Raw genomic sequence first — 27,465 nt, 5'->3', positions numbered from 1 at the left:
GGGGGGGCGGTCAGGGGGTGGGGAACGGGGGGTTGGATCATGGGCGTTCCAGGGGTCTGGCAGGACTTAGCGGGGGGATGGATAGGGGTTGGGACAGTCAGGGGTTAGGGAACAGGGGGGGTTGGTGAGGAGTGGGTCCCGGGGTGGTGGTTGGAGGGGTCTCGGGGGGGTCGGTCAGGGGACAAAGAGCAGGATGGTTTGGAGATAGATAGACTGGCATAACCTGTAGTGTAGGTGCATCCTACAGCAACAGTAGGGGTTTTTCTGCCATTGTAGAATTTCCACCTCAACAGCTGCATTTACACCATGGGTTAGATCGGCATAGCTCACCTGGGTGGATTTTCCCCATCTCTGAGCACCTGTTGACCTATGTTTTAAGTGCAAACCAGGCCTGAGTGTTTGGCCACAGTAGCTCCCCATCCTGTGGAGAAATTCACTCCCCAGTGCTGGCAGCTAGAGAGAATTGGGGGAATGCAGCAGCCCTACCTGAGGAACCTGAGACAGGAGCAGGATCAGTGCCTGTCTGGCTGACCATATTCTACAGTGAAGAGATATATACACACAGCCTCCCTAACCCCAGGAGCTGTTTACTAGCTAACACTCTCACATTGCAGTTCCCTGCTTTCCTCCCTAGCCTCTAAAATATGGTCTGTGGCAACAGTATGTCCTCCACTTCTCCGCACCAGGAATATTCTCCTCATGATAGTGGGCAGAGAAATCCACAGCACAGAGAGCTCAGGGCATACAATGTCTCCCTTCTCCCCAGCCATTTGAGTCTTCACCAGGCAGAAACAGGCAGGGGCTCAGTTTGGGGTCTGACCATGCAATTTACAGGACTGAATCCCCAAAGATCCTGAATTCACATGCCCACTTCTCCGTAGCCAAGAGTACTGGCTATAGACTCAGCCTCACTCGCTGACTTCCTCCTAACTACCAGGTGAACTGACTCCCTTTCTCTGAACACAGCACTTTGGCAGAGGCCAGCCTGCAGGGACTTGCAATCTTTTCCCACACCTTCCCAACCCCTTTGTGTTTGTTTCCTCTGCAGGGTTTTTAAGAAGACCAGCCCCAATGGGAAGGTAAATACACGCTGAGCTTGGGCATGCCTGGGGGGCTGCAGAACACAGAGACGTGCGCATTTGTATCCCAGAACACTTTACCTGTTGAACTAAATTGTATCTGATTTATCCAGGCACTACTAAGAGAGACCTGCAGGAACATATGTGTCAGAGACTCCATACTAGGGGGATTCCCAACCCACCAGGGGTGCATTGTGGGGAATCCCTCCTCCTTCAATCTCTCTCTTGCTCTTTCTGATACACCTGGCATGGTTCTATCATGGTGCTTTTCAGGAAGAATTTTTTTTTTAAATAATGAAGTCCCTAAGTAATTATGGCTGTTCTGATAACTTGAATAATCAATGTTGAGAGATCTCCATTCCCTGATCCCAGCCACAGCTACAAACTTGAAACTTACACTGATCAAATGAAGAACAACCACCTGTTTCTTTGTTGTTCTTTTTTCTTTTCTCCCCCATCATGCTGCCTCCAGTTATCCATCTACTTGGGAAAGAGGGATTTCGTGGACCATGTAGATTCTGTGGAACCTGTAGGTGAGTGACGTTACGTTCCCCATCCCATTCTGCAAGCCAGTATTCTCTGCATGTGACACTGCAGCTGATTGCTGTATAGCTGGTTGTCACATTACAAACAGAAGTTTGGTGAGATCAGATCCTCAGCTGGTGTAAAATGGCTTAACTCCATATGTTCCAGTGGTCAGTGATTTTCAGTGGGAATAAGCAACAGAGGCAAGGGAGACTTGTGAGAAGCAAAAATTCTGGTTTCCTGTAAATATTTGTAACACAAGACAAAGGTGGGAGAAGCAGAAAATCTAGACTGTAGGAGCAGGCAGACAGATACACACTAGCTCTGCTCAAGCTAGCACACTGAAAATAGAAATGTGCCCATGACAGCATGAGCAGCTTGTCTGACTATGTACCTAACGGGTCAGGCAGGACTGTATATGGAGAAAACTGATCACTACATGGAAATGGTTTTGGAAGTATTTTAGGAAGCGGTAGCAGCTCTTCAACATGCAATTTCCCTATGGGATGAGCTAATGTCTCTGCAGATGGAGAAAGGAGCTACTTTTGTTGACTGAATTTTATGGATAAAGTGCATTTTTAAAAGGACAGTCCCACCATTTGCAGCCCCACCTTTTGCGAAGGCTGAGCTCACCTGCACCTCTTGTGCTTATTTGCAGATGGTGTTGTTGTGATTGATCCAGAGTATCTGAAGGATAGAAAAGGTAACTCTCTGCAGCAATAAGATGCAAACATTGAGGCTACGATATGCCTTGTGACTGTAGTTAGGTTAAAGTGCCTAGTGATCACCAGTCTCCCTATTCAAAGCAACCATTCCTGAGCCAGAGATGAAAGACCGTCTCTGTTTTCTGCTCTTCTCTTCTGTCTTGGGGACTGATTCTGAAGCTACCAGAAGCTTGAAGAAGGATTTCATGGATCTTCCTATCTTTGCACTGGGCTTTAACGACCCAGCCCTAGATAATTGGGTCAGATTTTTGCCTACACAAAAAACTGCTTATAATTTTGAAGAGTCATTAACATGGTCTCTTCTCTTGTCTCAATCCTGCTCCTCTACCTGCCCTTTCCTCATTTCCATTCCTTCCTTTTGCTCATCTTCTTTTCTCTCTTTCAATTTCCATCTGTCCTGCACTGGCCCCAGTGTATGTGACCCTGACTTGTGCATTCCGCTATGGCCGAGACGACCTGGATGTCATTGGCTTGACCTTCAGGAAGGACCTCTATGTCCTGACCACTCAGATTTATCCTCCTGTGCCAGAACAGACACCAACTTCCCTCACTCCTTTGCAGGAAAAGCTGCTGAAGAAGCTGGGCGAGCACGCTTACCCCTTCACTTTTGAGGTAGGAACTTCTCAACACACATGGCTCTTTCCAGTCACACACTCCGGTATCTCTTGCTGTGCACAGTCTCGCTGTGGAGGAGTGGCCTCTTCTCATGCTCCCCAACAAATGATCCAGGATCAGTGGCAGCTAAGTCAAGGAGCTAACTCATGGTAGAATCCTTCTCAGCTACATCAGCTCAAAGGTGCTCCCATATTGCTGGGGGGCAGTCTTGGGATTTTGTCCCTTGAGTAAGAGGTTGGGGCAGAACAAGCACGAGCATCAACTTGAACAGAAGCTTCCTATGGACAGACATAAAGCCCATGTCATAGACAGTGGCTTAAGAAATTATGAAGAGATTATGGGGTCCTGAATGAGGTGCTACCTTGGGGGGGGTGTGTGTGTGTGTAAACATACGTGTGTGTGTGTGTGTGTGTGCGTGAAGTTCCTTGCTCCATTTATGCCTTAGGGTGCTAATCCTCGGGCACACTCCTTATCTGAGCCTATAACTATGATAGAAGAGGAAACTCACCTGCAGAACTCTGAGCTACTACCAAAATATCTGCCAGGGACACATCTGTCCCACCATAAACCCCAAACCCCAGGGGACTCAAGCTAGGGCTTTTCCTATCCTGACACCCCTCGGTGCCAGGGATCACTGGCCTGGAGTCAGACATTACAGTGAGTGAGGGGGAACCTGAGCTCTGATTGTGCTGTTCCGCTGGGTTGGGTTTGGTGTTGTTGGTAAAAATTTCCTCTCTCCCCCAGATGGCGACCAACTTGCCCTGTTCAGTCACTCTCCAGCCAGGACCAGATGACGTTGGAAAGGTGAGCTTGGGTTCTGCGTTTCATACCTATCATTGGCTTGAAAGAAAGACACCGGTGGACGGATGAATTAAGAATCTGTCTCCAACAACCTCCCCTAACACTAGGATTCCAAAAATCACAGCTGCTTCCATTGTGGTGTCAAGCAGAATGGTACAGCCAGCTGGGGGGCAGCTCTGAGAGGGAGGTAGCCCAGCCGCTTCAAGCAGAGATAGGGTCTTCAGAGAGGTCCAGGATACACACTGATGTGATGAGGAAGGGAGGTGAATAAATGTGACTATCAGCACTTATTATCCCTGATGGAAATTAAGGGGCTCTGTTCTACCCCGAGGCCTAGCACAATAACCTTGTAACCACCTGTGTTTCCCTCAGGCTTGTGGTGTGGACTTTGAGGTCAAAGGATTTTGTGCTGAAAATCTGGAGGAGAAAATTCACAAGAGGTAATTCCAGTGCATCTCTTCTTCCCCCATCACCCTAAAGCAAAAGAACCAAGTTTCTCCCTTCAGGCCAAATCCCTGCAGGAGGGCAGCCCTGGGTTTAGACTTTCAATGGAAGCCGCAGGCTTTAGCCTCCATTATCCCTGCCTCATGCTTTTTGATTTAAGGGTGCCATTCTCTGTTTCCTTTTCTGATGGTTCTTAAGAGCAGACTTTGGTTTGCCCATGCACCCTGGGGCGGGGGAATAAAAGTGTCCACCTGTTTAAGCAAACAGACATTTTCCTCCATTCTTTTAGACCTAGCTAGGGGGAGAAGGGTAAGTTATGGGTGGAACCCCCTGGGACAGACACAATGTCTCTGTGCTTACAGGCCTGGCCATTTCTCATCCCTGCAGGAATTCAGTGCGACTGGTGATCCGAAAGGTCCAGTTTGCCCCAGTAAATACGGGCCCAGCACCAAAGTCAGAGACCACCAGGCAATTCATGATGTCTGACAAGCCCCTACACCTCGAGGCCTCCTTGGATAAGGAGGTCTGTATCCCTGCATGGAGTCTCTCCCCTGTACTCTTCTTGCAAGTAGGGCCTGTCCCACACAGACTGGTACATGCTGGTCTTTCTCTTTGCTGCTGGAGACTGATTACAGCAGAAAAGCTCAGCTGTGAAACTGAGGCTCCAGAAGAGGATCTCGCACCCATTCCAGCCTACTGACCTATTGTGCCTCTCAGCCTTGCAGCATCCAGCATCTGTGAACAAATCTGAGGGCTTCATCCCAGCCTGTACTTTTTAAGACATGCTTTACCCTGGGGTGAATCCTCAAGAGTTTAGTTGGGCTGGAACTTTCTCTTCTATGCATGTATTTCTAGTACTTGGAAACAGACCCTCTCCACAGACCCAAGAAGACAAAGGACTCACTCAGATCTGAGCTGTCCACTTCTTGGAGACGAGAGGTCCTGGTGCACATTGCATATGCATTCCCTTGGGTCCCTGCATCCTAGCTATTACAGGTCTCTCTTTCCATGGTGCCTCAACTTCTACTTATCTATTTAGGTCCTTTGGTGCCCTTCACCATAGTATCTGGTTACTTCCTTAACTCCTGTTAGCGTGCAGTGTAACCAGATCCGTTCTGATTGCAGATCTATTACCACGGAGACCCAATCACTGTCAATATTAATATCAACAACACCACCAACAAGATTGTGAAGAAAATTAAAATATCAGGTGAGAGAGAGCATGGTGCACATCCCCAGGCCTCAGCTTCATTCGTACCTCCTGTGCGCCACATTCTTCCTTTTGCCCTCTGCCCTACACTTTGCTCATGCCCCACACCCTGGGGCAGACCTTTAAAACACCTCTGTGAGAGTCAAGTTTTATAAATAAGTGTGCACATGGGCTCAGTAGGTGAACTGTGCTTGTTGGGCACAAGGCAGAATGCCTCACCTCTTCTCTTCCCCACTCTCCCAGCCCAGAGAGTAAATCCCTGTGCCTGCTTCTCCTCTCACTGGCACCAGTTCTACACCTGTATAGTTCCACTGACTTCAGTGGGGTTATACCTCCTTTAAACCAATGCATGAGAGGGAAGAACCAGGTTATCTGTATGGTTTAGGGCTGTGGTTTAGAGACACAATAGTTTCATAGCATCATAGATCTCTGACTGTTAGGGGAGGGATGAGATGTAAAACAACTGAGAGGCCAGAAGCCTGCACTACATGTGTCGTGCTCCAACTTTATCAAACCTATAAATTCAGTGGTGGAATGACTAGGAAAATCCTTGGGAAGCCCCCTGATATTCCACTGGTTTAAGGGACTACCTCTTGAGATGCTATAGAGCTGCAGTGTCACAGGGGCATGCACAAGGGAGGGGGGGGCAAGCAGGAGCATACCCCACCTCCAATCTCAGCGTGTCCCTACAGCCCAGGGAGGGAAGAAGCAGCAGGGTGGCTGGCTGCCAGCTGAGCACCTCCTTCCCTGATCCCTGCAGGTGCAGCCTGCTGCTCTGCCTTCCCTGCTGCTGGAGTCCCAGATGTTGTCACTGCCTCCAGCCCTGACTCACCTCAGTGGGTGCCTCCAAAGCAGGCAGCAGTGCTGGGACTTCAGCAGCGAGGAAGCAGCAGCAGCAGTGCAAGGGGAGGGGGAGGAGGAGTTCAGCTGGCAGCCATCCGTCCTGCTGCTTCCTCCCTCCCCAGGCGCAGCAGGGACACAGAGAGTGCAGCTGCCTGGGGAGCTGCTGCCATCTTGCTGCTGGGAGTCCCCGCCAGGATGTCCTGATAAATCTGGAGCAGGGGGTGTCACGCGAACCTTTCATTTGTGTGTGTTTAATGTGCCCTTCCGAATGTGGTCAGATATAAATTTGTGCGCATGCCTCTGCACAGAGCCAAGGACAGTGTGTGCAACATCCTATGTGATATGCATGTCATTGCCACGATAGAATTGTGTTCCCTTTCTCTCTGATCAGTCGAGCAGATCACGGATGTGGTTCTCTATTCGCTGGACAAATATATGAAGAACGTGTGCACAGAAGAGATAATGTAAGTTAGAGAAGGTAGCAGCTCATATACCACTGGGCTTGGCTGGCCAATAGAATGACGGAGAGAGAGAGATAGTCAAGTAATGGGAAGAGAAAGATGGGAAAGAGAGAAGGCAGGAAAGATGACATTTCAGTGCCAAGCAAGAATATCCGGAGTTCTAATAGTAAATAGGAAAAAAGCAACAGAACTTTGGAAGGGATATAAACCCCCATGCATCGGGGCATAAACCACTGTCTAACTACTGGGAACTAGGAGGTAACTTCCCTGAGGACAGATTGTCATACAACTGCCCACACAGCAGGGTCCTTACAATTTTCTCTGGAGCATCTAGTGCTGGCCACTGTCAGAGACAGGATATTGCGTGGACTAGATGGGTCACAGGTCAGATCCAACCTGGCAGTTCCTGTGCAAAAGAAGAGGGATAAAGAAAAGGAGAGGAGGAATAGAAAGGAGAGTGGAAGAGAGAAAAGGAGACAGAGAAGCTGGGGGATACAGACAGCAGGCATGTGTATGTGTGTGTGTGTATGGTGGCTGTTCTGAGCTTTTCTCTCTGCATCCCTTTCAGTGAGACTGTGGCTGCCAATTCCACATTCTCCAAAAGCTACACAGTGACTCCCAGCCTATCGTCCAACCGTGAGAAGCGTGGCCTGGCACTTGATGGCAAACTCAAACATGAGGACACCAACCTGGCCTCCACCACCATGTAAGAGAAAGGCCTTCACCCTGCCAACCATGTTCTCCGGCTGATCTCTTTGCTTCTCTTATCAGTCTCTACCAGACAACCACTTCCCACACACCACTCACACTTTGTACCATCCAGTGCTGCTTGCCAATACCTAGGTACCCAAATTTTGAGCTGCAGCCTCCACTCCTGCTAGTCCAGTCCTGGGCCCCTACACACTGCTTGATCTTGTCCTGCCTCAGTCCCTTCAGCTCTGTTTCTAAGACTTTCTTGAGCAGAGACTGTTAATCATGCTGAAGAATTTGTTGAGTTTGTGATGAGGGTGCCACACCCACAGATCCATCGTGCAGGTGAGAGGTAAATCCATGGGCCTGACCATGATCTTTAAAAGATCCCATCACACTTTTTCCAAGAGCAGGTGCATCAGCCCTAGAGTCCTGATAAAATTCCAGCTGAGGTAATTACCGTCTACCCCCAGAAATTCTTCCATGCTTTCAGCTACGTTAGTCTTCCCTTCCTTGGTGCCATGTGGCTGTGCAGTTAAACAGCTACAGTATTTCCCGCTGCACAAGATGGAGCCCTATGGCAGTCACAGATTATAAGATTTGTATGGCATTGTTGTGGTGGCTTAAACCTGTCTCAGTAGCTGTCATCCTGATCATCAGGCAACAAATTCAGCCCCTTCTGATCACATGGCATATCTCATCCCAGGTCATCTTCTGACCTCTTTTCTATGCTTTTTCTTGTAGGCTGAGACCTGGGATGGACAAGGAGGTATTGGGGATCCTGGTATCCTACAAAGTGAAGGTCAACCTGTTGGTATCCAGAGGAGGGTGAGCATCTGTCTGGTACATAGAGTGTAACTCTTTGGTGTAAGAGTTGTGTGTTTGAACAACACCTAGCATAACAGTGTCCTAGTCCATGACTGGGGCTCCTAGGCACTACCACAATACTGCTACAGCTAATCATCATAATACTGACATGTACTGACCAGGGAAATAGCTAATAACAGGATTTTTTAGTTTGCCTTTTGGGCCCTCTCTTTATGCTACGAACACTTAAGCCAGGGGTACTCAAACTACATTGCACCGTGACCCCCTTCTGACAACAAAAATTACTATACAACCCAAGGAGCGGGGGCTGAAGCCTGAGCCTGCCCAAGCCCCACCGCCCCAGGTGGAGGGGGCCAAAGCCTGAGCCTGCCTGAGCCCCACCACCATGGGTGGAGGGGGCCGAAGCCTGAGCCCGCCTGAGCCACATCGGCAGCCAGCTGCTCCCTTTCCCCCCAGCACCTTCTGCCCGCCGTGAAACAGTGGCAAGCAGGAGGCGCTGGGACAGAGGAGGAGGAGTTGATCGGAAGGGCCGCCAGTGGACAGGAGGCGCTGGGGAGGGAAAGAGAGAAGTTGGCTGCTGATGGGTGCTGAGCACCCACTAATTTTTGGAGCACCCACGGAGTCAGCGCCTATGCCCGGGTGAGGGGCCTGTAACCTGAGCCCTGCCACACAGGGCTGAAGCTGTCAGGCTCAGGCTTCTGGCTCAGGCTTCAGCCTGGGCCCCAGCAAGTCTAATGCGAGCCCTGGCAAACTGACCCACCATTTGAGAACCACTGACTTAAGTCATCCAGGCCTTGGGTCATCCACATGGCATCCATTCCAGAGGCAAGCCTCGGATTCTTAATGATTCTCACCCCTTTGCTCCCAGGTCACATCCCCATTTATACCCCTGCACCTCACTTTATTACCAACATTCTCTAATGCCCCACATTCTCATAAGCAAACTAGGGAAATGTGGTGGAGATAAAATTCCTATAAGGTGAGTGCATAACTGGTTAAAGACCATATTCAAAGAAAGAAGTTATAAATGATTCATTGTCAAACTGGGAGAGCATATGTACTGGGGTGCCACAGGAGTCAGTCCTAGATCCAGTACTATTCAGTATTTTTATTTATGATTTGGGTAATGGAGTGGAGAGTATGGGACTCTTGACACATCACTACAGGATACCTGGGTGCCATGACAGCAGGGACCTGTGAAGGGTGTCATTTACCTGCCCAAGTTAACCGTGACACGAAATGAAAAGCCTCATTGTCCAGAAGGAGACATTTTCCACTCATTCATTATGTTTGTATTTGTTGTACTGTTCTTTAGCTGAATTCTGTGTTCTTTCTTTCATCCCCACAGCATCCTGGGAGATCTCACTTCAAGGTAAAAAATGAGTCAATTGACTGGTGTCTATCAGGAATGGTGTCCCTGCTTATGGAGCTTTGCAATCAGATGGTGCACAGGGCCCAGAGACAATGAATCCTCCTTTCCCTGTACAGGAATTAATATCAAGTCGCCCCCACAGCTTCACACCTCCAAACACACACACACGCACACATACTTCCAGACACCTTACGTGAAGATGTGATTGTCAAACCCCACACCACCCTGTGTGACACCTTCCTGTGTCCTGCTAGTGGGTGGCTCCTCTTCTCTGGGCTCTCATATTCCCTGCTCAGCTATTAGTGCAATTACCCAGCAGATGACTTGTGCTAAGAGAGCTTCACTCAAAGTTGAGGACAGAGTGGATCAAGTAGAAAATCCAAGGCCTTTTCTGACCCAACGCATGATTTCCAGCCTGACCTCTCTCCAATCCACTCTCTGAGCTGTATTTTGCAGGATCATTCAGGGAGCTGGATGGTGTTTTTAATGCAGAACACACAGCTGCTCCCCACCCTGTCCTTGTCCCACAAAAGTTAAGGTTACATTTTAACACATATTACGATTAATTTTAATTACGATTTTGATTATCTGATTGTTGCAAAGTATTGTGGGATGTTTCAATGACTGCCAGGGTGCTATAAGCAAGCCTGAGCAGAGAGAGCCAGACCTGTACTCATGCCTATTGAAAAAGCCATCAGTTCAGGAGGATTTAACATATTCTGTGCTCTTCCCTCACAACTGTCTCTGTGTAATTTTCCCCTTTAAGAGATGTGTGCTTTTCCTTCCAGTGATGTTGGTGTTGAGCTACCTCTTATTCTGATGCACCCAAAGCCCACTGATGGTAAGTGATCACTCTGAAATACAATTTTCACTAGAGAAGCAGCAGGGAGGAAGGAAACGCATTCATATTTATGAAGGTGTCAGAAACACTAGTGATATCGGTTATCCCTAAGGCCAGGTGAAGCAGTTCAGCTCAGAGAAGACCCAACCCAGATGGAAACAACCCTCAGAGCCTTTCCAGGGTGGGATCAGTTAATTTGCCCTTTTCTCTGTGGCTCTGTTCCTTCCAACATGGCCAGGCCTGGAAACTCTAACACACCCTGAAAGAGAGAGGCTTGTATTATTCCCTTTCCAAACCAAGCTTCCACACTTTCTGAAATTGACCCATCACTGGGTCAGTTCCCATGGTGTCTTGCACAGTGTGCCAATGATACCATCAACAATATGAAAAAGGCACAGGCTGTGATTTCCAGAGTCCATTGTTTCCAATGGATTTGGAGTCAGTCAGAGCTGTTCCCACTTACATTTTAGCCATGATCTGTCTATGGCATGCCAGGGGAGGTCTCCTGTAAGTTTGCCACTTCTCCAGAGCTTGACAGGACCATCTCGTTTCCTGCAAATATGTCTTGCAGAATACGCAACTACACCAATATGCTGCACTGTGATGGCACAGACATCACAACTTCATGATACCATGGCTTTGTAATGGAGGACAAATTTTTAAGGATGGTGATCCAATGCCCACCCAAGACTTGAGGCTAATGGTCTGCTGGAACAAAAGTTCTATTTTGCAATTGTGTGTCTAAGGCACTAAACACAACACATGTAACAGGAGAGCTGTGAACTGTGCTTAATGCTTATTTAGCAGAATTGCTTGGAGTCACTTTTATAACAAACACAAGACTCCACAATGTGTGTAGTGTAGTGAAAGATTTGACTTTGTTTTGAGATCTAGACTGAGAAATATTTGCAAGGTTGCATAGTGTCTCAGCCTCATGTCTATTACTGACCTTCCACAGTAAGTCTGCAGATAAAACACACAACCCCTTGCAGTTATTTGCTCCAGAATGTGTCTTTCCAATAGAAATATCCCAGGAGTAAGAACATGTCCTTTTGAAATGCCTATTTCAGACTAACCTCTGCGTGTATCTCTCAATCTTTCTCTGCCTCTCCGCGATGTGTTTATAAATGGACTATAGACAAGCCAAGGTAAGGAAAAGGTTTCTCGGCCTCTACAGCAACACTTTCTGTAAGAAATCTGTTACATAAACTCATTGGAGATAGATGCAATACTAAATAACCTGCTCCCATTTCAATATGCAGTTATGGAGTCTCCTGTGAGTGTCTTGGACCAAAAGATCCATCATAGAGCTCAGGCTCAGGCCCCACAAACTCATGCTCTCTACATCACAACAGACACTATGACATTACAATGTGATGTCACCACCAAAATGAGCATTGTCATAGCAGGAGGAGAAACCAGAGCTGCGAGAGAGGCATGTTTGCAGCTTAATTTTGTTTATTTTATGATTTCCTGGCTTTTCTTCTCCTGGCTAAAATCACACTGGCCCCTGTTGTTTCAGATCCAAACTGTATTGCCTATTTCAATGTTACTTCATTATTTTCTGGAGGGAGTTGCTGTCACCGACTTGGCTCCATAGATACATCCACTGCTCTGTTGCTATGATAGGTGGCCCACTGATGGAGATTTCTGTCCCTTGCTCCTATCAGCACAGCTCAGAACACTGACTACAGCTTTCCCAGTACTGTTACTTCCTTGGTAATCTCAGCTGGCTCCAGCTGATTTAAGTTTAGTGGCAGCTGGAGGCTGCAGTCCAGGCCCTGGACTACAGGAAACTGTAACCAAAACAAAATCCAGAATATCCCTAGAGAGAGGGCACTGGCTGAAATCTTAACAGCAATAAATCCTGTGGCTACCTTAATTGGTGTAGGAAATGACTAAAGTATCCAAGAACTATCCCAACAGGACACAAATCCACCAGGATTATTAGAACCAAATCCTGCTATGTGCCAATAAATTATATATTGGGAGCCAGCCTCATAAAATAAAGTCCTGTGTTGCCATGGTAATTCTGTTTAGCTCCAGAACACTCTGTCCAAAGGACTCTAATGGTGAAATCCCACCTCCCCAGCTGGCAGCAATTTATACTGACCAAAACACAAGGATGGAGTTGCCACGCTTACAAGTTTGCCCTCTAGGAAATCTCACAATGCCAAATCTATCCCCAACTCCAAAATCCACCAGCTATGAATTCGATCTGTAGTTGCAAGACCATGAAAGACCCATTTTTGTGTCTAGTTATATCCTGCAGGCTGCTGCTGTGGGACACCGGAGAAATGCATGAAAATCAGAACAGTACTTTGGGAACAGGCAGAGTCCAGGAGTCTAGATAAGCTACTCACATGTTCTCAGAGCAAAGAATGTGCCCTTTATAGCCCCTCTGTGGGCCTAGTCAGGATATTTCAAATTTCTCTCAGGAGTACGGAATCCCCTGATCGGTCCCTTTCCTACCCACTTGAACTTCATGCAGTTTGTCGAATCACTTTGTATTCTTGACATTTTGGGACCTGTTTTGCTCAATTTTCTCCTCTTTCCTTCTGTTCCATTTTGTGCCTCTTTCTCTGATTCATGGTGTCATTTTGCATTTCCCTCTTGCAAGGAGGTAATTAATCCTCTTTATGTCTCTCTGTCTCCATTCTGTTTGTTTGTTTTGTCACTGTGTAAAACTTTGTCTTCGGATCTCTCTTTAGATGCAGGTTTCCCCCCTCCATACACACACCTAGCTGAGTGTTCTGGGCAGAATTACATTGTTGCTGCTGGTAAAAGTCTCAGCCACTTGAGTAGCTATTTACTATTTATCAGCACATCTTGTGGATTTCCTTCAGTAAATGTCCCCCACAGCACTGTCCTTACCAGTTAGCACTCCAAGCCTCCTGGGACCAGAGCTGAAATATGCACAGAAGGCAAAGCACTGTTCCTCAGCAGAACATGTGCATTGAGGAGTCCTGTGAGGCTGGGTGTCAACAGAAAGTGGACATTGTCTCCACAGTCCTGATGATTTGAGCAGGGACATCACCCTTTTGGGACTTTCACACTGTGACCCTCCCTCCTCTCCTCTTCCTCCCCCACAAGGCAGATGATGTGTGTAGTCACCAAAGTCCCAATTTTGAGACCTTATCATGCTGTCTTCTTCTCTCCAGTGAGGAGGACATTGTGATTGAGGAATTTGCTCGCCAAAAACTCCAGGGGGAGAAAGATGACGAAGATGAGAAGGAGGAAGCTGACAAAGACGAAAGCTAATCTGCTGCCCTGCCCAGCCCAGCCAAAACATGCAGTAGTGACCACTCTAGTGCACATAGATTTTTTAGAGCAGTCCCTGATGTACCAATCTTATATGTGTGGTGTGATACAATCATCATTTGTTAGCAACTGTAACTATGTGAATGCTGTCAAGGAAATGTGTTACATTCTGTTTATGCCACTCACTGGAATGCTGCAACATTCTGCAATTTCTTTATAAATAAAACTGTATAAACTGAAATGTGCTGGAATCCAGTTATTTTGGCTTTGGTTTTACTCTGATCACTTCCTCACAAGTCATGGAAGAGCTTACAAGCTAGAGGCAAAGTTGGTGCACAAGTCCCTGTGTCTCTTTCACAACAGCACCAGCTAGGTGGACACCCCCTCCCCCCCGAAGGGAAGGGTCAAGTCCAAACAAATTGTTTTTTTATAACTATGTTATTAAATGAGAATGTTCAGCATATGCTGTATATACTATTCTTGTCACCAGTTCAGATCTGGAGTAGCCTTCCAAGGGGAGCAGTGGGGCAAAAAACCAATTTGTTTCAAGACTGAGCTTGATAAGTTTATGGAGGAGATGGTGTGATGAGGTTGCCTAAAATAGTATATGCCACCCATCTGTGACTGCTATTAGCAAATATCTCCCATGGCGAGAGATGGGACTCTAGATGTAGAGTTACTACAGAGAATTCTTTCCCAGGTGTCTGGATGGTGGGTCTCACTCACATGCTCAGAGTCTGACTGATCACCATGTTTGAGGTCAGGAAGGGATTTTTTCCCCAGGTCAGATTGGCAGAGATCCTAGGGAGGATTTTTTACCTTCCTCTACAGCATGGGGAATGGGTCACCTGCTAGTCTGAACTAGAGTAAACAGTGGATTCTCAGTAACTCAGCCAGAGATTGTGGGTTTATGCAAGAATAAGTGGGTGAGGTTCTGTGACCTGCGATGTGGAAGAGGTCAGACTAGATGATCATGAGTGTCCCTTCTGGCCTTAAGGTCTATGAGTCTATGATTTACACACAAAACCCTTTCAGATCTGCCACAGTCCAGTGACATTAGTTTGCCTGCTCTGGAATCAGGTGATGTCAATGGGGTTGGGATCTCTTTCTTCTCATCCCAAACGCCCAGCCTGCATCATTTTGCTTATGCAGACCAACATAAGGAGATTGTATTTACTGCACCTGCTCAAGAAGCTGAAGTCGCTGATGTCTGAAGAGATGCAAAACTGGATCTCACAGGACCTAAAACATGATAAGAGTGAGATCTGAGGTAATTATGTGCTGACTGCACTTCAGCCAGACCATTTGGCACCAATTGCAGAAGAGGATGGAACCAGCAGGATCACATTTGTCATCCAGGTTTAACTGTGATTGTGACAACAGTTGACCATAACAGCATTACAGTTAGTATCTAGTGCTCTGTGCAAGCAAGATCTAAATTCTGCAGTAAGGTTCCTTGGATTTTCTGAAGGGCACAGAGACTGGAAACTCTGTGGCAGCTAAATTTAAATATTAAAAAAGATGTTTAAAATTAAATATGTAAAAGAATAATACAGTCAATAGTATCCACTCTTTTTTATTGTGTTATTAAACTCAGTGTATTTTTACCCTGGCCCCACATGTTCTGTTTAGATTGACAATGCATAACTTAATCATATGAAGTGCCACCTGATAGAGCTGCAGGAAGAAAAGATAAGAGGACTGGAGATGCAGGTGGAAATTCTGGCTGAGTTTAGAATGGGGTTTGACCAGATGATGGAACACAGACATGATGAGGCACAGGGGATAAACTCAGATGTGCAGATGGAAGCAGAACCAAAGAATTCTGAGGAGAGACTGCTGGGTGAGGAAAGTGGACGGTGGAAGCATGTGACTAGGGGAACCAGGCAGAGGAAAAGATGGGCCAGCGACGGAGAAATAGAACTCAGGAACAGGTTTGCTGGGTTGGAAAATGAAGATGGAGCACAGCAGGTGCTCGCTGAAGGAGAGACGGCAATGAAAAATAGACGAGCAGCTAGTCCTGCAGAAGGAGGGGGAGGAGTCAATGGAGGCAACACCAAGTATGAGCCCCAGGAGGATTGCAAGGGCGAATACGAATCGAGAGGACTTGCGGCCAGCAGGTGCAGGGGATAGACCGGAGAATCACACTGTCACCAGAAAAAGGCAAGTCTACGTGATTGGAGACTCCTTACTGAGAAGAATAGACAGGCCTGTAACTAGAGCTGATCGGGAGAACAGAAGGGTGTGCTGTCTGCCGGGTGCTAAGATACAGGATGTGGACCTGAGGCTGAAAAGGATCCTAGCGGGAGCGGGAAAGAATCCGTTGATTGTCCTTCATGTGGGAACGAATGATACGGCTAGTTACTCGCTGGACTGTATCAAGGAGGACTATGCCAGACTGGGGAAGACGCTCAAGGAAATCGAGGCTCAGGTGATCTTCAGTGGGATTCTGCCGGTTCCTAGAGAAGGGCGACGAAGGAGTGACAAGATTATGACGATTAACAGATGGCTCAGGCAGTGGTGCTATAAGGAGGGCTTTGGGATGTACGGTCATTGGGAAGCATTTACGGACAGACGACTGTTCTCTCGGGATGGACTTCACCTAAGTAAGGAGGAAATAGACTTCTAGGATGGAGGCTCGCCGACCTCATTAAGAGAGCTTTAAACTAGGAAGTTGGGGGAGATGGTTGGGAGATGTCCAGGAGATCTCCACGCCAGAATTTAACCTGGAGAGGGAAGTAAACAAAGTGAGAGGGATACGCTTGTGGACCGAAGAATTGACCCAAGGAGGAAAAGCGGAGTAGAAACTAGACTAACAGGTGATGCTGGTGGTAGAAGGTCTGTGCACAACGGGTAAAGAATGTCACTGACGCCAAACGCCAAAAATTAAAATGTCTGTACACTAATGCGAGGAGCCTAGTAACAAGATGGAGGAACTGGAGCTACTGGTGCAGGAAGTGAAACCAGATATTATAGGGATAACAGAAACCTGGTGGAATAGTACTCATGACTGGAGTACAGGTATTGAAGGCTATGTGCTGTTTAGAAAAGACAGGAAGAAAGGCAAAGGTGGTGGAGTAGCATTGTACATCAATGATGAGGTTAACTGTAATGAAATAAGAAGTGATGGAATGGATAAGACAGAGTCTGTCTGGGCAAAAATCACACTGGGTAAAAAAGCTACTAGAGCCTCCCCTGAGATAGTGCTTGGGGTGTGCTACAGACCGCCGGGATCTGATTTGGATATGGATAGAGACCTCTTTAATGTCTTTAATGAAGTAAAACTAAGGGGAAATGTGTGATCATGGGAGACTTCAACTTCCCAGATATAGACTGGAGGACAAGTGCTTGCAAGAATAATAGGGGTCAGATTTTTCTGGATGTGATAGCGGATGGATTTCTTCACCAAGTAGTTGAAAGTACCGACAAGAGGGGATGCCATTTTAGATTTGGTTTTGGTGAGCAGTGAGGACCTCGTAGAAGAAATGGTGGTAGGGGACAACCTTGGTTCGAGTGATCATGAGCTGATTCAGTTCAAACTAGATGGAAGGATAAACAAAGGTAGATCTGGGATTAGGGTTTTTGACTTCTCAAGGGCTAATTTTAAAGAGTTAAGGAAATTAGTTAGGGAAGTGGATTGGACGGAGGAACTTGTGGATTTAAATGCGGAGGAGGCCTGGAATTACTTTAAGTCGCAGCTGCGGAAACTGTCGGAAGCCTGCATCCCAAGAAAGGGGAAAAAAACCATGGGCAGGAGTTGTAGGCCAAGCTGGATGAGCAAGCATCTCAGAGAGGGGATTAGGAAAAAGCAGAAAGCTTACAGGGAGTGGAAGAAAGGCGGGATTAGCAAGGGAAGCTACCTTAGTGAGGTCAGAACATGTAGGGATAAAGTGAGGAAGGCTAAAAGCCATGTAGAACTGGACCTTGCAAAGGGAATTAAAACCAATAGTAAAAGGTTCTACAGCCACATAAATAAGAAGAAAACAAAGAAAGAAGAAGTGGGGCCGCTATACACTGAGGATGGAATGGAGGTTAAGGATAACCTAGGCATGGCCCAATATCTAAATAAGTACTTTGCCTCAGTCTTTAATAAGACTAGTGAGGAGTTTAGGGATGATGGAGGGATGATAAACGGGAATGAGGATATGGAGGTGGATATTACCGCATCTGAGGTAGAGGCCAAACTTGAACAGCTTAATGGACAAAATCGGAGGGCCGGACAATCTCCATCCAAGGATATTAAAGGAACTGGCGCATGAAATTGCGAGCCCGTTAGCGAGAATTTTTAATCAATCGGTAAACTCGGGGGGGTACCGTACGACTGGAGAATTGCTAACGTAGTTCCTATTTTAAAGAAAGGGAAAAAAAGTGATCCGGGTAACTATAGGCCCGTTAGCTTGACGTCTGTAGTATGTAAGGTCTTGGAAAAAATTTTAAAGGAGAAAGTAGTTAAGGACATTGAGGTCAATGGTAATTGGGACGAATTGCAACATGGATTTACTAAAGGTAGATCGTGCCAAACCAACCTGATCTCCTTCTTTGAGAAGGTGACAGATTACTTAGACAAAGGAAATGCGGTAGATCTAATTTACCTCGATTTCAGTAAGGCATTTGACACGGTTCCACATGGGGAACTGTTAGTTAAATTGGAAAAGATGGGGATGAATATGAAAGTTGTAAGGTGGATAAGGAACTGGTTTAAAGGGGAGACTCCAGCGGGTCGTACTGAAGGGTGAACTGTCAGGCTGGAGGCCCTGCAATCGCCTGGAGGAACATTCCGTCCGACCAAAGTATGCAGAGCTAAACTGACACGTGGCAAGACCACCAGCCGCACCAGACAGCATTCTGCGTAACTCAATCCCTCATCCCAACATCCCTCACCAGACATTGAGCGATACGTGAAATCTAAATCAGTTTGCCAAATAAACTACCATCATATCATCCCTTCCATAACTATAAGCTAGTCTTAAACGCAAGAAGTCTCTTGCCCACTACTTCCTTGGAAGGCTGGTCCAGAACTTCACTCCCATGGTTAGAACATTCTGCTATGCAAGACTAAACGCCAATAAGTTGTACCCATGCCTGGGCCGACGAAGTACTTAAGAAAATAATGCCTTCCCTATTAATCCCCTGAGTATATAATAGAGCAAGCTACCCCCGAGCTTTTTGGTAGCTAAACAAGCAAGCGCTTGATCCTTTATAAGGCAGGTTTTCCATTCCGATCATGCTAGTAGCCCGTCTCTGAACTTGTCCAGTTGATTCATCCTTCTTAAACATGGACACAGAACGGCAACACATATTTAGGGGGGTTCCAGCGCCTTATATAACGGTACTTACACTCCTTATCCTTGTGAAATACGCTCCTGATGCATCTAAAACCGATTGCTTTTTTAACAGCATATGCTTGCGCTCATAACACCGGCGAATCAACCATACCCAAGGCCTCTCCTCCGCTGTTGCCCCCCTGATGATCCCAATGAATCTATAAAATCTTAGTTATTAATCCCGAGGTGCATTGACCTTGCACTTTTACTAGTATACTACCTGTACATTACTTGTCAGTTACAGTGTCCATTGGATTTCGATAGTAAGCCCGTCCGTCTCGTGTTACAATACCGCCATCATTGTGTCATCCCAACTTTATTTAGCATTCCGCTCTTTTGTGCAGAGGTCAGTATAAAAAGTTTAAAATAAGCTTGGTCCCTCCCTGGAGGTTTTTCGCCTTCCTCTGCAGCGTGGGGCATGGGTCACTTGCTGGTGGATTCTCTGCAGCTTGAGGTCTTCAAACCACAATTTTGAGGACTTCAATAACTCAGTCATGAGTTAGGGGTTGTTATAAAAATGGATGGGTAGGGTTCTGTGGCCTGCTTTGTGCAGGAGGTCAGACTAGATGATCATATTGGTCCCTTCTGACCTATGAGTCTATGAGTCTATGATGAAAATAAGTTCCAGCAGCTAGAAAGGCATTGCAGTTTGGGAGCTGGATATTTCTGCCAACATGAACAACAGTGATGTAAACTGTTATACTTAGACTTCAGAGTTAAAACCACATTAAGATGAATGGGGCATTTCACACCTCAGACCTCAGAGTCTGTCTGCAAACTCAAGGCAGATATCATTGCCTCAGTGGCAGTTATGATTTGTCTAGATTAGGGAAATTTGCACCAGGATAACTATGTCAATGTAGTTACACTAGAGTAAATCCCTTATGTATTGCATTGATGCAAAAGCGGGCTTGCTTTTGTGTAGGTAGGTTTACACTAGAGAAGCTCATTCAGTGTTGCACATGTACACAGGGATGTTGCATTGGTTTAGTTACATTGGTGCTGCTACATAAGTGCAACAAAAGCCATGTTTAGACAGGACGTTATTTCCTATTTTTCAGATTTTTCCCCTACAACCATGGTTATGTTTGCACTAGGAAAATTCAGACCCATAATTTACGACTGGGGTAGTAATGTTAAAGGTACTGTACTAGTGTGTGCAGGGCATCAGCGTTCTTACTATGTGACCTAAGTATTCAAGGCCCATGAAGGCTAAAAACATGGTGGTGTTCTTGAAAATGGAGGCTTATAGTCTATAGCACATTTGGGCAGGGAAGGGTAGATCCCTGTAATCCATCTGATGGGTGGGCCTGTTATATGTGGATTAGGGGGAACCCTGGTAGCCAGCTGGTGCAGAGCCCCTGGTATAGGTGCATGGGAGGATTTTAGGTAGAAATCTGGTGTGTGTGAGGGGGGTCCTGTTACAGGTGCAGTGGGGGAGCCCCATTACTCATCTGGTAAGGGGTTCCTTTTACAAGTACATTCTGTTATCTGTCTGGTCAGAGGTCCCTATTATACATCTAGTGGGGGGTCCTCTTATAGGTGTATGAAGATCCCGCTTATCCATCCAGGGCTGGGTGGGGGGTAGCTAACACTCTGGGGGAAGGGTGCTTGCTTAATGCATCTCAGGCATTTACTGCTTTGGGGTGTGAAACTCTCACCCTTGACATCAGCACCAGCGTGCCAAGCTACGTCACATCGTCACACGGTGACGTCAGAATACAGGAACTGGCAACCTGGTACGTGAATACGTCACTCACGCGCTTGCCTGGATGAGCCCACGGCGCAGGGGGATGACGTTTTCTCTCTTGCGTCTGCGGAAGTGACGCCCGAAGCGGTGGCGGTGGGTGGATCCCGGAGCGGTCGGAGTTGTGCAGAGTCTCCTTTCCCCAGTCCCGGCTCTGGCTCCGGGTCGGCCTCCTCGCTCCGCCATGTCCGCGCCTGGCAGCGGCGGCGAGTTCGGGAACCCGCTGCGCAAGTTCAAGCTGGTGTTCCTGGGCGAGCAGAGCGGTGAGCGGGGCGGGGCCATGGCTGGGGTGCGGGGGGGTCTCTCTGGGGCGGGGGCGCCAGGGGCAGCGTGGAGCGAGCGTCCGTGCCTGGGCCGGGGTAAACCCGGGGGCGGAGGGAGCTTGAGGGCAGGGTGGGGTCCGAGCCTGGGCTGGGGTAAACCTGGGGGCGGAGGGAGCTTGAGGGCAGGGTGGGGTCCGAGCCTGGGCTGGGGTAAACCCGGGGGCGGAGGGGGCTTGAGGGCAGGGTGGGGTCCGTGCCTGGGCTGGGGTAAACCTGGGGGTGGAGGGAGCTTGAGGGCAGGGTGGGGTCCGTGCCTGGGCCGGGGTAAACCCGGGGGCGGAGGGGGCTTGAGGGCAGGGTGGGCTCTGAGCCTGGCGCATAGGGGGAGGTGTCATGGGAGGGGGGCACCCGGAGCTGGGGGCGTGGGTCCAGGCCTGAGGCGGGGCAGAGCTGGGAGTGGGGGTGTGGTGTGGTCAAGTGGAAGAAACAGACTCAGTGATTGCATCAGTGGCCTGGGGTGTGGCCTCATGGATTTCCACAGGCTCTGCAATCATCCCTTCCGTGATTTCTAGCCTCTGAGAGGGCGGGAAGGGCGGTGCTGTCGTCCTGGTGCTCTTCCCACAAAGCCAGACACAGATATGAGTCCTGCTGGCTGTCCCCCCACCACTGCAGCCCTGGGCTGCTGTGTAGGGTGTCTAGCCAGGCTGTCAGCTCTCCAATCCTTAGCCTTAGGAATAAGACCTTATCTGCATCACTGAAATCTGCTATTCTGACAATGACATGCTCCTGTCAGCACACTTGTAACACGCTTGGTGACCAGGCACAAGTGCCCCAGCCAGATCATGCCTCCCCAAGTCACTTGGTCCAAAACACAGTTCAGCCTCTGCCATTTTGGTGCCAATGTGGATGGAGATATTTGGAGTTATAGAATGAATGTTGCAAATAGTTCTTCTGTTACTCTTCTGCAGTGCACTGGTTGTGATATTCCCAAATCCACAGTTTCTGTTAGCTGTGTTAAGAACTGGGAGTGGACACCCAGAGAGTAGTGCAACTGAAATGGCTTTAGAAATGGCCTAGTATGGACAAAACTGAATTGGTTCAAAATATGATTCAGTATGTACAGTGTAGGCACACTGAACTTTTTATATTAATGGTGGTTCAGTCCCACCGGTTCAGTCCCACCGGTTCAGTTGTTCAGTGAAGACATAGCCCACTGTGTTTGCTGTTGGCATTATCCAGCGTTTCAAAATTCTGCTCACTCACTTTTGAGCAGGTGAGTTTAAAGCTCACTTTTTTATCACAGGTAAGCAAGCAGACTTTCATGTCTTGACTGGCTAACGTTCATAACATGTGCACGGTTGCAGTCACGTGCACGTATAGAGTGCTGAGATTACCATTGAGGTTCTTAGTGGGAAATCAGTCTCTCCACAGGCTGAAAGCTACTGGGTTTAGAGTAATTCCAAATTTCTGGGAGCTGCATATGGAGGGTGTTTTTGAGTTGGGTAAAGAGATTTCAGGAATCCACACTTGTGGGGAGAATTGCATTATCTTGATGCGTTTCCTCTAGACTGGTTGGGGGAGCACCATGCCCATGTGCAAACAGTCAGAAAGGGGCTTTTTCTGTTGCTCTGCTGAAAGCTCACATTTTTGAAGAACGATGGTCTAGTGGTTAGGGCGCTAGCCTGATGCTCAGGAGACCACGATTCATAGGCTTCCTGCATGACCTTTGGAAAGACATTTAGTCTCTCTGCCTTGTCCTCATGTGAAATAAGAATAATAGTACTTCCCTACTTTACAGAAGGGTTGCAACTCAAGGATAAATATTTAAAGATTGTGGCCCTGCCGCCCTAATTTCCCACAATGGTGAAAACAGATATTGATAAAAATAGAATTTTTTAAATAAACGTGGGTATTGTCAGTCATTATTTTAAAAAAATTGAATTCTGTCAAGCGTAATTATGATTCAAATGCTATAATATTGTCGTTTCAGATCTGTGTGGACAGAAATGACCATTTCATAAATGTTAATAAACTGCAACTAACCATGGTTTGGTAGCTATCTACACCAAAATGTGGTTAAAGCACTTATGGTGACTTCTGTCCAGCATTGTAGAACACAGTTGCAAAATATGATTATCCCCAAATGTATTTAAGCAGCTGTTTTTTTTAAGCGTAAACTAGGGCTGAAAATGCAGTGTTAAGAAGCTGTATGAGGGAGCATGGTCCAGCTTGGGAAGGCAGTAGAGGGAGGGTCACTGCAGTATGGGGGGTTGGGGTGGTAAAGGAGAACATGAGAAAATCGAATGATCCCATAAGGCAAATTCTCCAGTGGCGGTCTGCGGAGTGCTTGGTTGTCCATGGAGAGCTGATTAGTGCCAGCTCCTTCTCCATTCAGCTTCTAAACAGTGCTTAAGGAAAGCTAAAAATACATTGTTTTCCTAATGTTACTATCTATGTTGGCAGTGGCTGTAGTTTCCACAGATAAGTTAAGCAATTGTGAATGGATAGGAAGGGATCCATGTTAAAATGTGGACCTTGTTATGAAACCACTTGATAACTCCTGTCAAAAAATTATGCCCTCTTCCCATGAAGGGGAAGAGAGGGTGCTTAGAAGCATTGGTGTAACTGAGAAAGGTAGATACAAACGAAGAAACCTAGAGCCTGGTTTCATACCTAGTATAAGCAGATGCAGTTGCCATAGACATCTCTAGGTCAAACTCCATAATGACGTAAATGGGATATAAGTTGCATATTGGTATTAAATAGCCAAAAAATAGCATAAGTAGTATAGTAGTGTAACTTATATAGCCACTCTTATCCCCTCCCGTGCAGTTCCACTTAACCTCTCTCAGACTTCTGGCTCTTCCCCTCACAACAGATGAATACTTTATCTAGTTCCTCCCATCTTAAAAAAAAATCTTGACCCCAGTTGCCTTTGCAGCTATCACCTCTTCTTCCTTCTGAAGTCTCTAAGCTCTTTGTAAACAGAGCAGTCATTTGCTTTCTAGAGTTGCTTTCCGGTCTGGCTTTCTTCCCCTTGCACTCTGCTGAAACCACTCTTGTGAAAGTCTTTAATGATTTATTCCTAGCAGGAGTTCTGAACCACTACTCCAGCCCTCCAGCCTCATCCTCCTTGACCTGTCAGCCACCTTTGACATCACAGACCACACTGTTCTTGAAATGTTGTCCTCCCTTAACTTCAGTGACTGTCTTCTCCTGGTTCTCCTCCTACCTCTCATTGCTCCCTCAGCATGTTCTTCAAAGGATTCTGCTTATCCCCCTTTCAGCTAGTTGTGGGGGTTCCACTGGACTCTGTTCTTGGTCCTCTTATTCCATCTCTAGATTGTCTTATCTGCAGACACAAATTCAGCTGCCATCTCTATGCTTACAACTTGGAGATTGTCGTCTTCTCCAGACCTGTCTCCAAACGAAAATCTCAGCCTTTCTCTCTGACTTCTCATTGTAGCTGTCTAGTCATAAGCTCAAGCTTAACATAGCTAAAACAGAACTCTTGATCTTCTCTCCCCGATACCTGATTTTTCAATCGCTATGGACAACACCACTGTTCTGTGTATCTCACAGGCCCATTACTTGTGCATCATCTTTGACTCGGACCTGTAGCTTCTGCTGATTGTTTCTGCTTAGCATCTCTGAGATACAGCCTATCCTATCCATCCACACAGCTAAAACTCTCATCAAGGCTCTCGTCTTGATTACTGCAATATCTTTTTTGCTGGCCTTGACAAGTGCAAGCATTTACTTCACTCCCTGGTTCAACAGACCACAGAAGTCCTTATCTGAGCTCAGAATTTACCCCACCTCTTTCTGTCAAGGGTATAAGTTTCCCATTGATGGTAAATCCCAGTAAGAGCTCTTAGGTTGCTCGGTATTATTCCTCCATCTTCTTAGATCAACTATGCCACTGGATACCGTAAAGATGACCTTCCTGGTGGAGCTTAGCTTGTTTGTCTTCTATTATCCTGCCATTGAGATTTCACAACATTTATTATTTTTGGTTCTTCTGTGACTTTCTGCAGTTCCCTGTTAGATCTTTACCACACAAACTTGCCCCACTCACAGCCATTCAAAATATTACTGCAAAGTTCACTTTTACTAGCCCATTGTTTTGACCATATCATCCCTCTCTTTGGATCTCTTTACTGGCTCCCACTTTTCTGTTGTATCACACGTGAGCTATTTGTCTTCATTTTCAAGGCCCTTCACAGACTGTCCCTACCCTCCCTATCATCTCTCATTCACTATTGAGATGTCAACTCCTGCCTCTAATCGGCGCATGATACCAACCTCCATTACCCACTTGTTAAATTTTCAAACAAGCAGCTTCGTGCTTTCTCATGTGCTACCCCTCATACTCGTGAGGAGCTCCCATATATATGGACAAAGCTACCTCATTATCTACTTTCAAATCCCTCCTTTAAAAAATTCCTTTTGTGTGATGCCTACAAAAAATGGTTAGTCTGCTAGTGTGCTGGGGTCATTGCCTATCATGCTGTCCAATACTGTCACACTGTTTCTTTGTACTCCACCTCCACCTCTGTCTGTATCCGTTTGTCTCTTAGATTGTAAACTGGGGCGGGGACTAACTATCTCATTGTTCTGTTTGGGCAGAGCCTAATAAAGTGATGTCCTCGTCTGTGACTGGGGCTTTTAGGTGTTACAATACAAATAATTTACACAGATTTGGCACTGTTTTGGGAGAGCAAAATGAATAATTTTTAGATCCCATCTACACTTTAGCTAGAACTAAGTTGAGGATCAGGTTACAGTATACTTAGTAATTAACTAGTACAACCTTGAAAATGTCATGTGACTTGGTTAGGTCTGTTCTACAGTATATTTTAACCATGTTGTGACTGGGCTCTTTGTCTAGATATTTTGTAGTATAGACAGTTCCTTACAGGCCAAAGAAGGTTGTAGTGAGAAGAGCAACGAACATTGAGATTGGAAGTTTTATCATTTGAATTAATAGTGCTTTGCAGGAAGCAGCCTTACTCCTTTTCTGCCATTGAAAGTAATTTTTTCTCTCCTCCTGCAGTTGGGAAGACATCTCTGATCACCAGGTTTATGTATGACAGTTTTGACAATACTTATCAGGTGAGTGGGAGCCCAGTAAATGCTTTCTTTTATCAAAATACATCAAATTCCTTCATTGTTTGGGAAGAACTGACCTTCCAAGAACCGTGATTAATAACTACATAAGCCTGGGATTGCATCCCTGACTATCTTGGCTAATAGACATTGATGGACCTGTCCTCCATGAACTTACTAATATTACTTTGAACCTGGTTATACTTTTTGGTCTTCACAACATCCTTTGGCAATGAGATCCTTAGGTTGACTGTGCATTGTGTGAAGAAGTACTTCCTTAGGTTTGTTTTTAAACCTGCTGTCTATTTAATTTCATTTGGTGACGGCTGGTTCTTGTGTTATGTGAAGGTAGACGCTTGACATTTCACATAGGTGGGTGCTGATATCTCAGTGCCATATGGAGATAGATAAGATGTGGAACCTGTGTAAGGGTATGTCTACACTATGGGATTATTCTGATTTTACATAAACCGGTTTTGTAAAACAGATTGTATAAAGTCGAGTGCACGCGGCCACACTAAGCACATTAATTCGATGGTGTGCGTCCATGGTCCGAGGCTAGCATCGATTTCTGGAGCGTTGGTTGCAGCTGTGGGTAAGCTATCCCGTTAGCTATCGCCATAGTTCCTGCAGTCTCCCCCGCCAATGGATTCTGAGTATGAGATCCCAATGCAATGATGGTGAAAAAACAGTTTCGCGGGTGATTCTGGTTAAATGTCACCTCAAATTTCATTCTCTGTGAAAGCAACGGTCAGACATCATTTTGCGCCCTTTTTCCCTGGATTGCCCTGGCAGACGCCTTTCATGCAACCATGGAGCCCGTTTTGGCTCTCTCACTGTCACCATATGTGTACTGGATGCTGCTAAAAAGAGGCGGTACTGCAGCGCTACACAGCAACAATTCATTTGTTTTGCAAGAATAGCGAGATGGTTACCAGTCGTTATGTACCGTCTGTGTGGCCATTGTAAATTGGCGATGAGATGACGGTTATCATTCGTTCTGTATTGTCTGCTGCTGTCATGGGTGCCCCTGGCTGAGGTCGGGCCGTGAGGCGCAAAAGTACAAAAATGGAATGACTCCGGGTCTTCCTCCTTTCTGTTGTATCTAAAAATAAGTCAGTCACCTGCATTAGAATATGGGGCAAGTGTGCTAGAGAATCAGTGTACAGAGAGCAGAGCCGCTCCATGTCAGATCCCGCAGAAAATGATGAGCTACATGCCATTCTAGGGGGTGCCCGCTGCAACACCCACCCGTTGCTTCGCTTGGCTCCCCAACTCTCCTGGGCTACATTGGCAGTGTCCCCCCATTTGTGTGATGAAGTATATG

General features: G+C 46.7%; 2 protein-coding genes across 8 annotated transcripts in view; both read left to right on the top strand.

The window, feature by feature from the left end:
* ARR3 (arrestin 3) overlaps nt 1-13,848 on the top strand; it is a 15,036-nt gene extending 1,188 nt beyond the window's left edge. Inside the window, exons 2-16 of the mRNA XM_075069006.1 lie at nt 1,049-1,079; nt 1,552-1,612; nt 2,263-2,307; nt 2,742-2,941; nt 3,689-3,748; nt 4,118-4,185; nt 4,577-4,712; nt 5,315-5,399; nt 6,634-6,706; nt 7,272-7,409; nt 8,138-8,221; nt 9,570-9,593; nt 10,382-10,438; nt 11,756-11,770; nt 13,554-13,848. Of these exons, the coding sequence (XP_074925107.1) occupies nt 1,049-1,079; nt 1,552-1,612; nt 2,263-2,307; nt 2,742-2,941; nt 3,689-3,748; nt 4,118-4,185; nt 4,577-4,712; nt 5,315-5,399; nt 6,634-6,706; nt 7,272-7,409; nt 8,138-8,221; nt 9,570-9,593; nt 10,382-10,438; nt 11,756-11,770; nt 13,554-13,695 (1,219 nt within the window). The 3' untranslated portion in view covers nt 13,696-13,848. The remainder of the gene's footprint in view (nt 1-1,048; nt 1,080-1,551; nt 1,613-2,262; nt 2,308-2,741; nt 2,942-3,688; nt 3,749-4,117; nt 4,186-4,576; nt 4,713-5,314; nt 5,400-6,633; nt 6,707-7,271; nt 7,410-8,137; nt 8,222-9,569; nt 9,594-10,381; nt 10,439-11,755; nt 11,771-13,553) is intronic.
* Nucleotides 13,849-20,771: 6,923 nt separating this feature from the next.
* RAB41 (RAB41, member RAS oncogene family) overlaps nt 20,772-27,465 on the top strand; it is a 25,815-nt gene continuing 19,121 nt past the window's right edge. For 2 of the 7 annotated variants that reach the window (XM_032797023.2, XM_032797026.2), the window contains exons 1-2: nt 20,786-21,029; nt 26,086-26,144. In XM_032797023.2, the coding sequence (XP_032652914.1) occupies nt 20,951-21,029; nt 26,086-26,144 (138 nt within the window). In that variant the 5' untranslated portion in view covers nt 20,786-20,950. Of the gene's footprint in view, nt 21,030-26,085; nt 26,145-27,465 lie in introns of all 7 variants that reach the window. The other 5 variants (XR_012656410.1, XM_032797027.2, XM_032797022.2 and 2 more) reach the window with 5 other exon arrangements.

Source organism: Chelonoidis abingdonii, chromosome 8 (genome assembly GCF_003597395.2).
Source record: "Chelonoidis abingdonii isolate Lonesome George chromosome 8, CheloAbing_2.0, whole genome shotgun sequence".
Lineage (NCBI taxonomy): Eukaryota > Metazoa > Chordata > Testudines > Testudinidae > Chelonoidis > Chelonoidis abingdonii.
The sequence above is the reverse complement of the archived record's forward strand: the minus strand, read 5'-3'. Positions and strand labels throughout refer to the sequence as shown.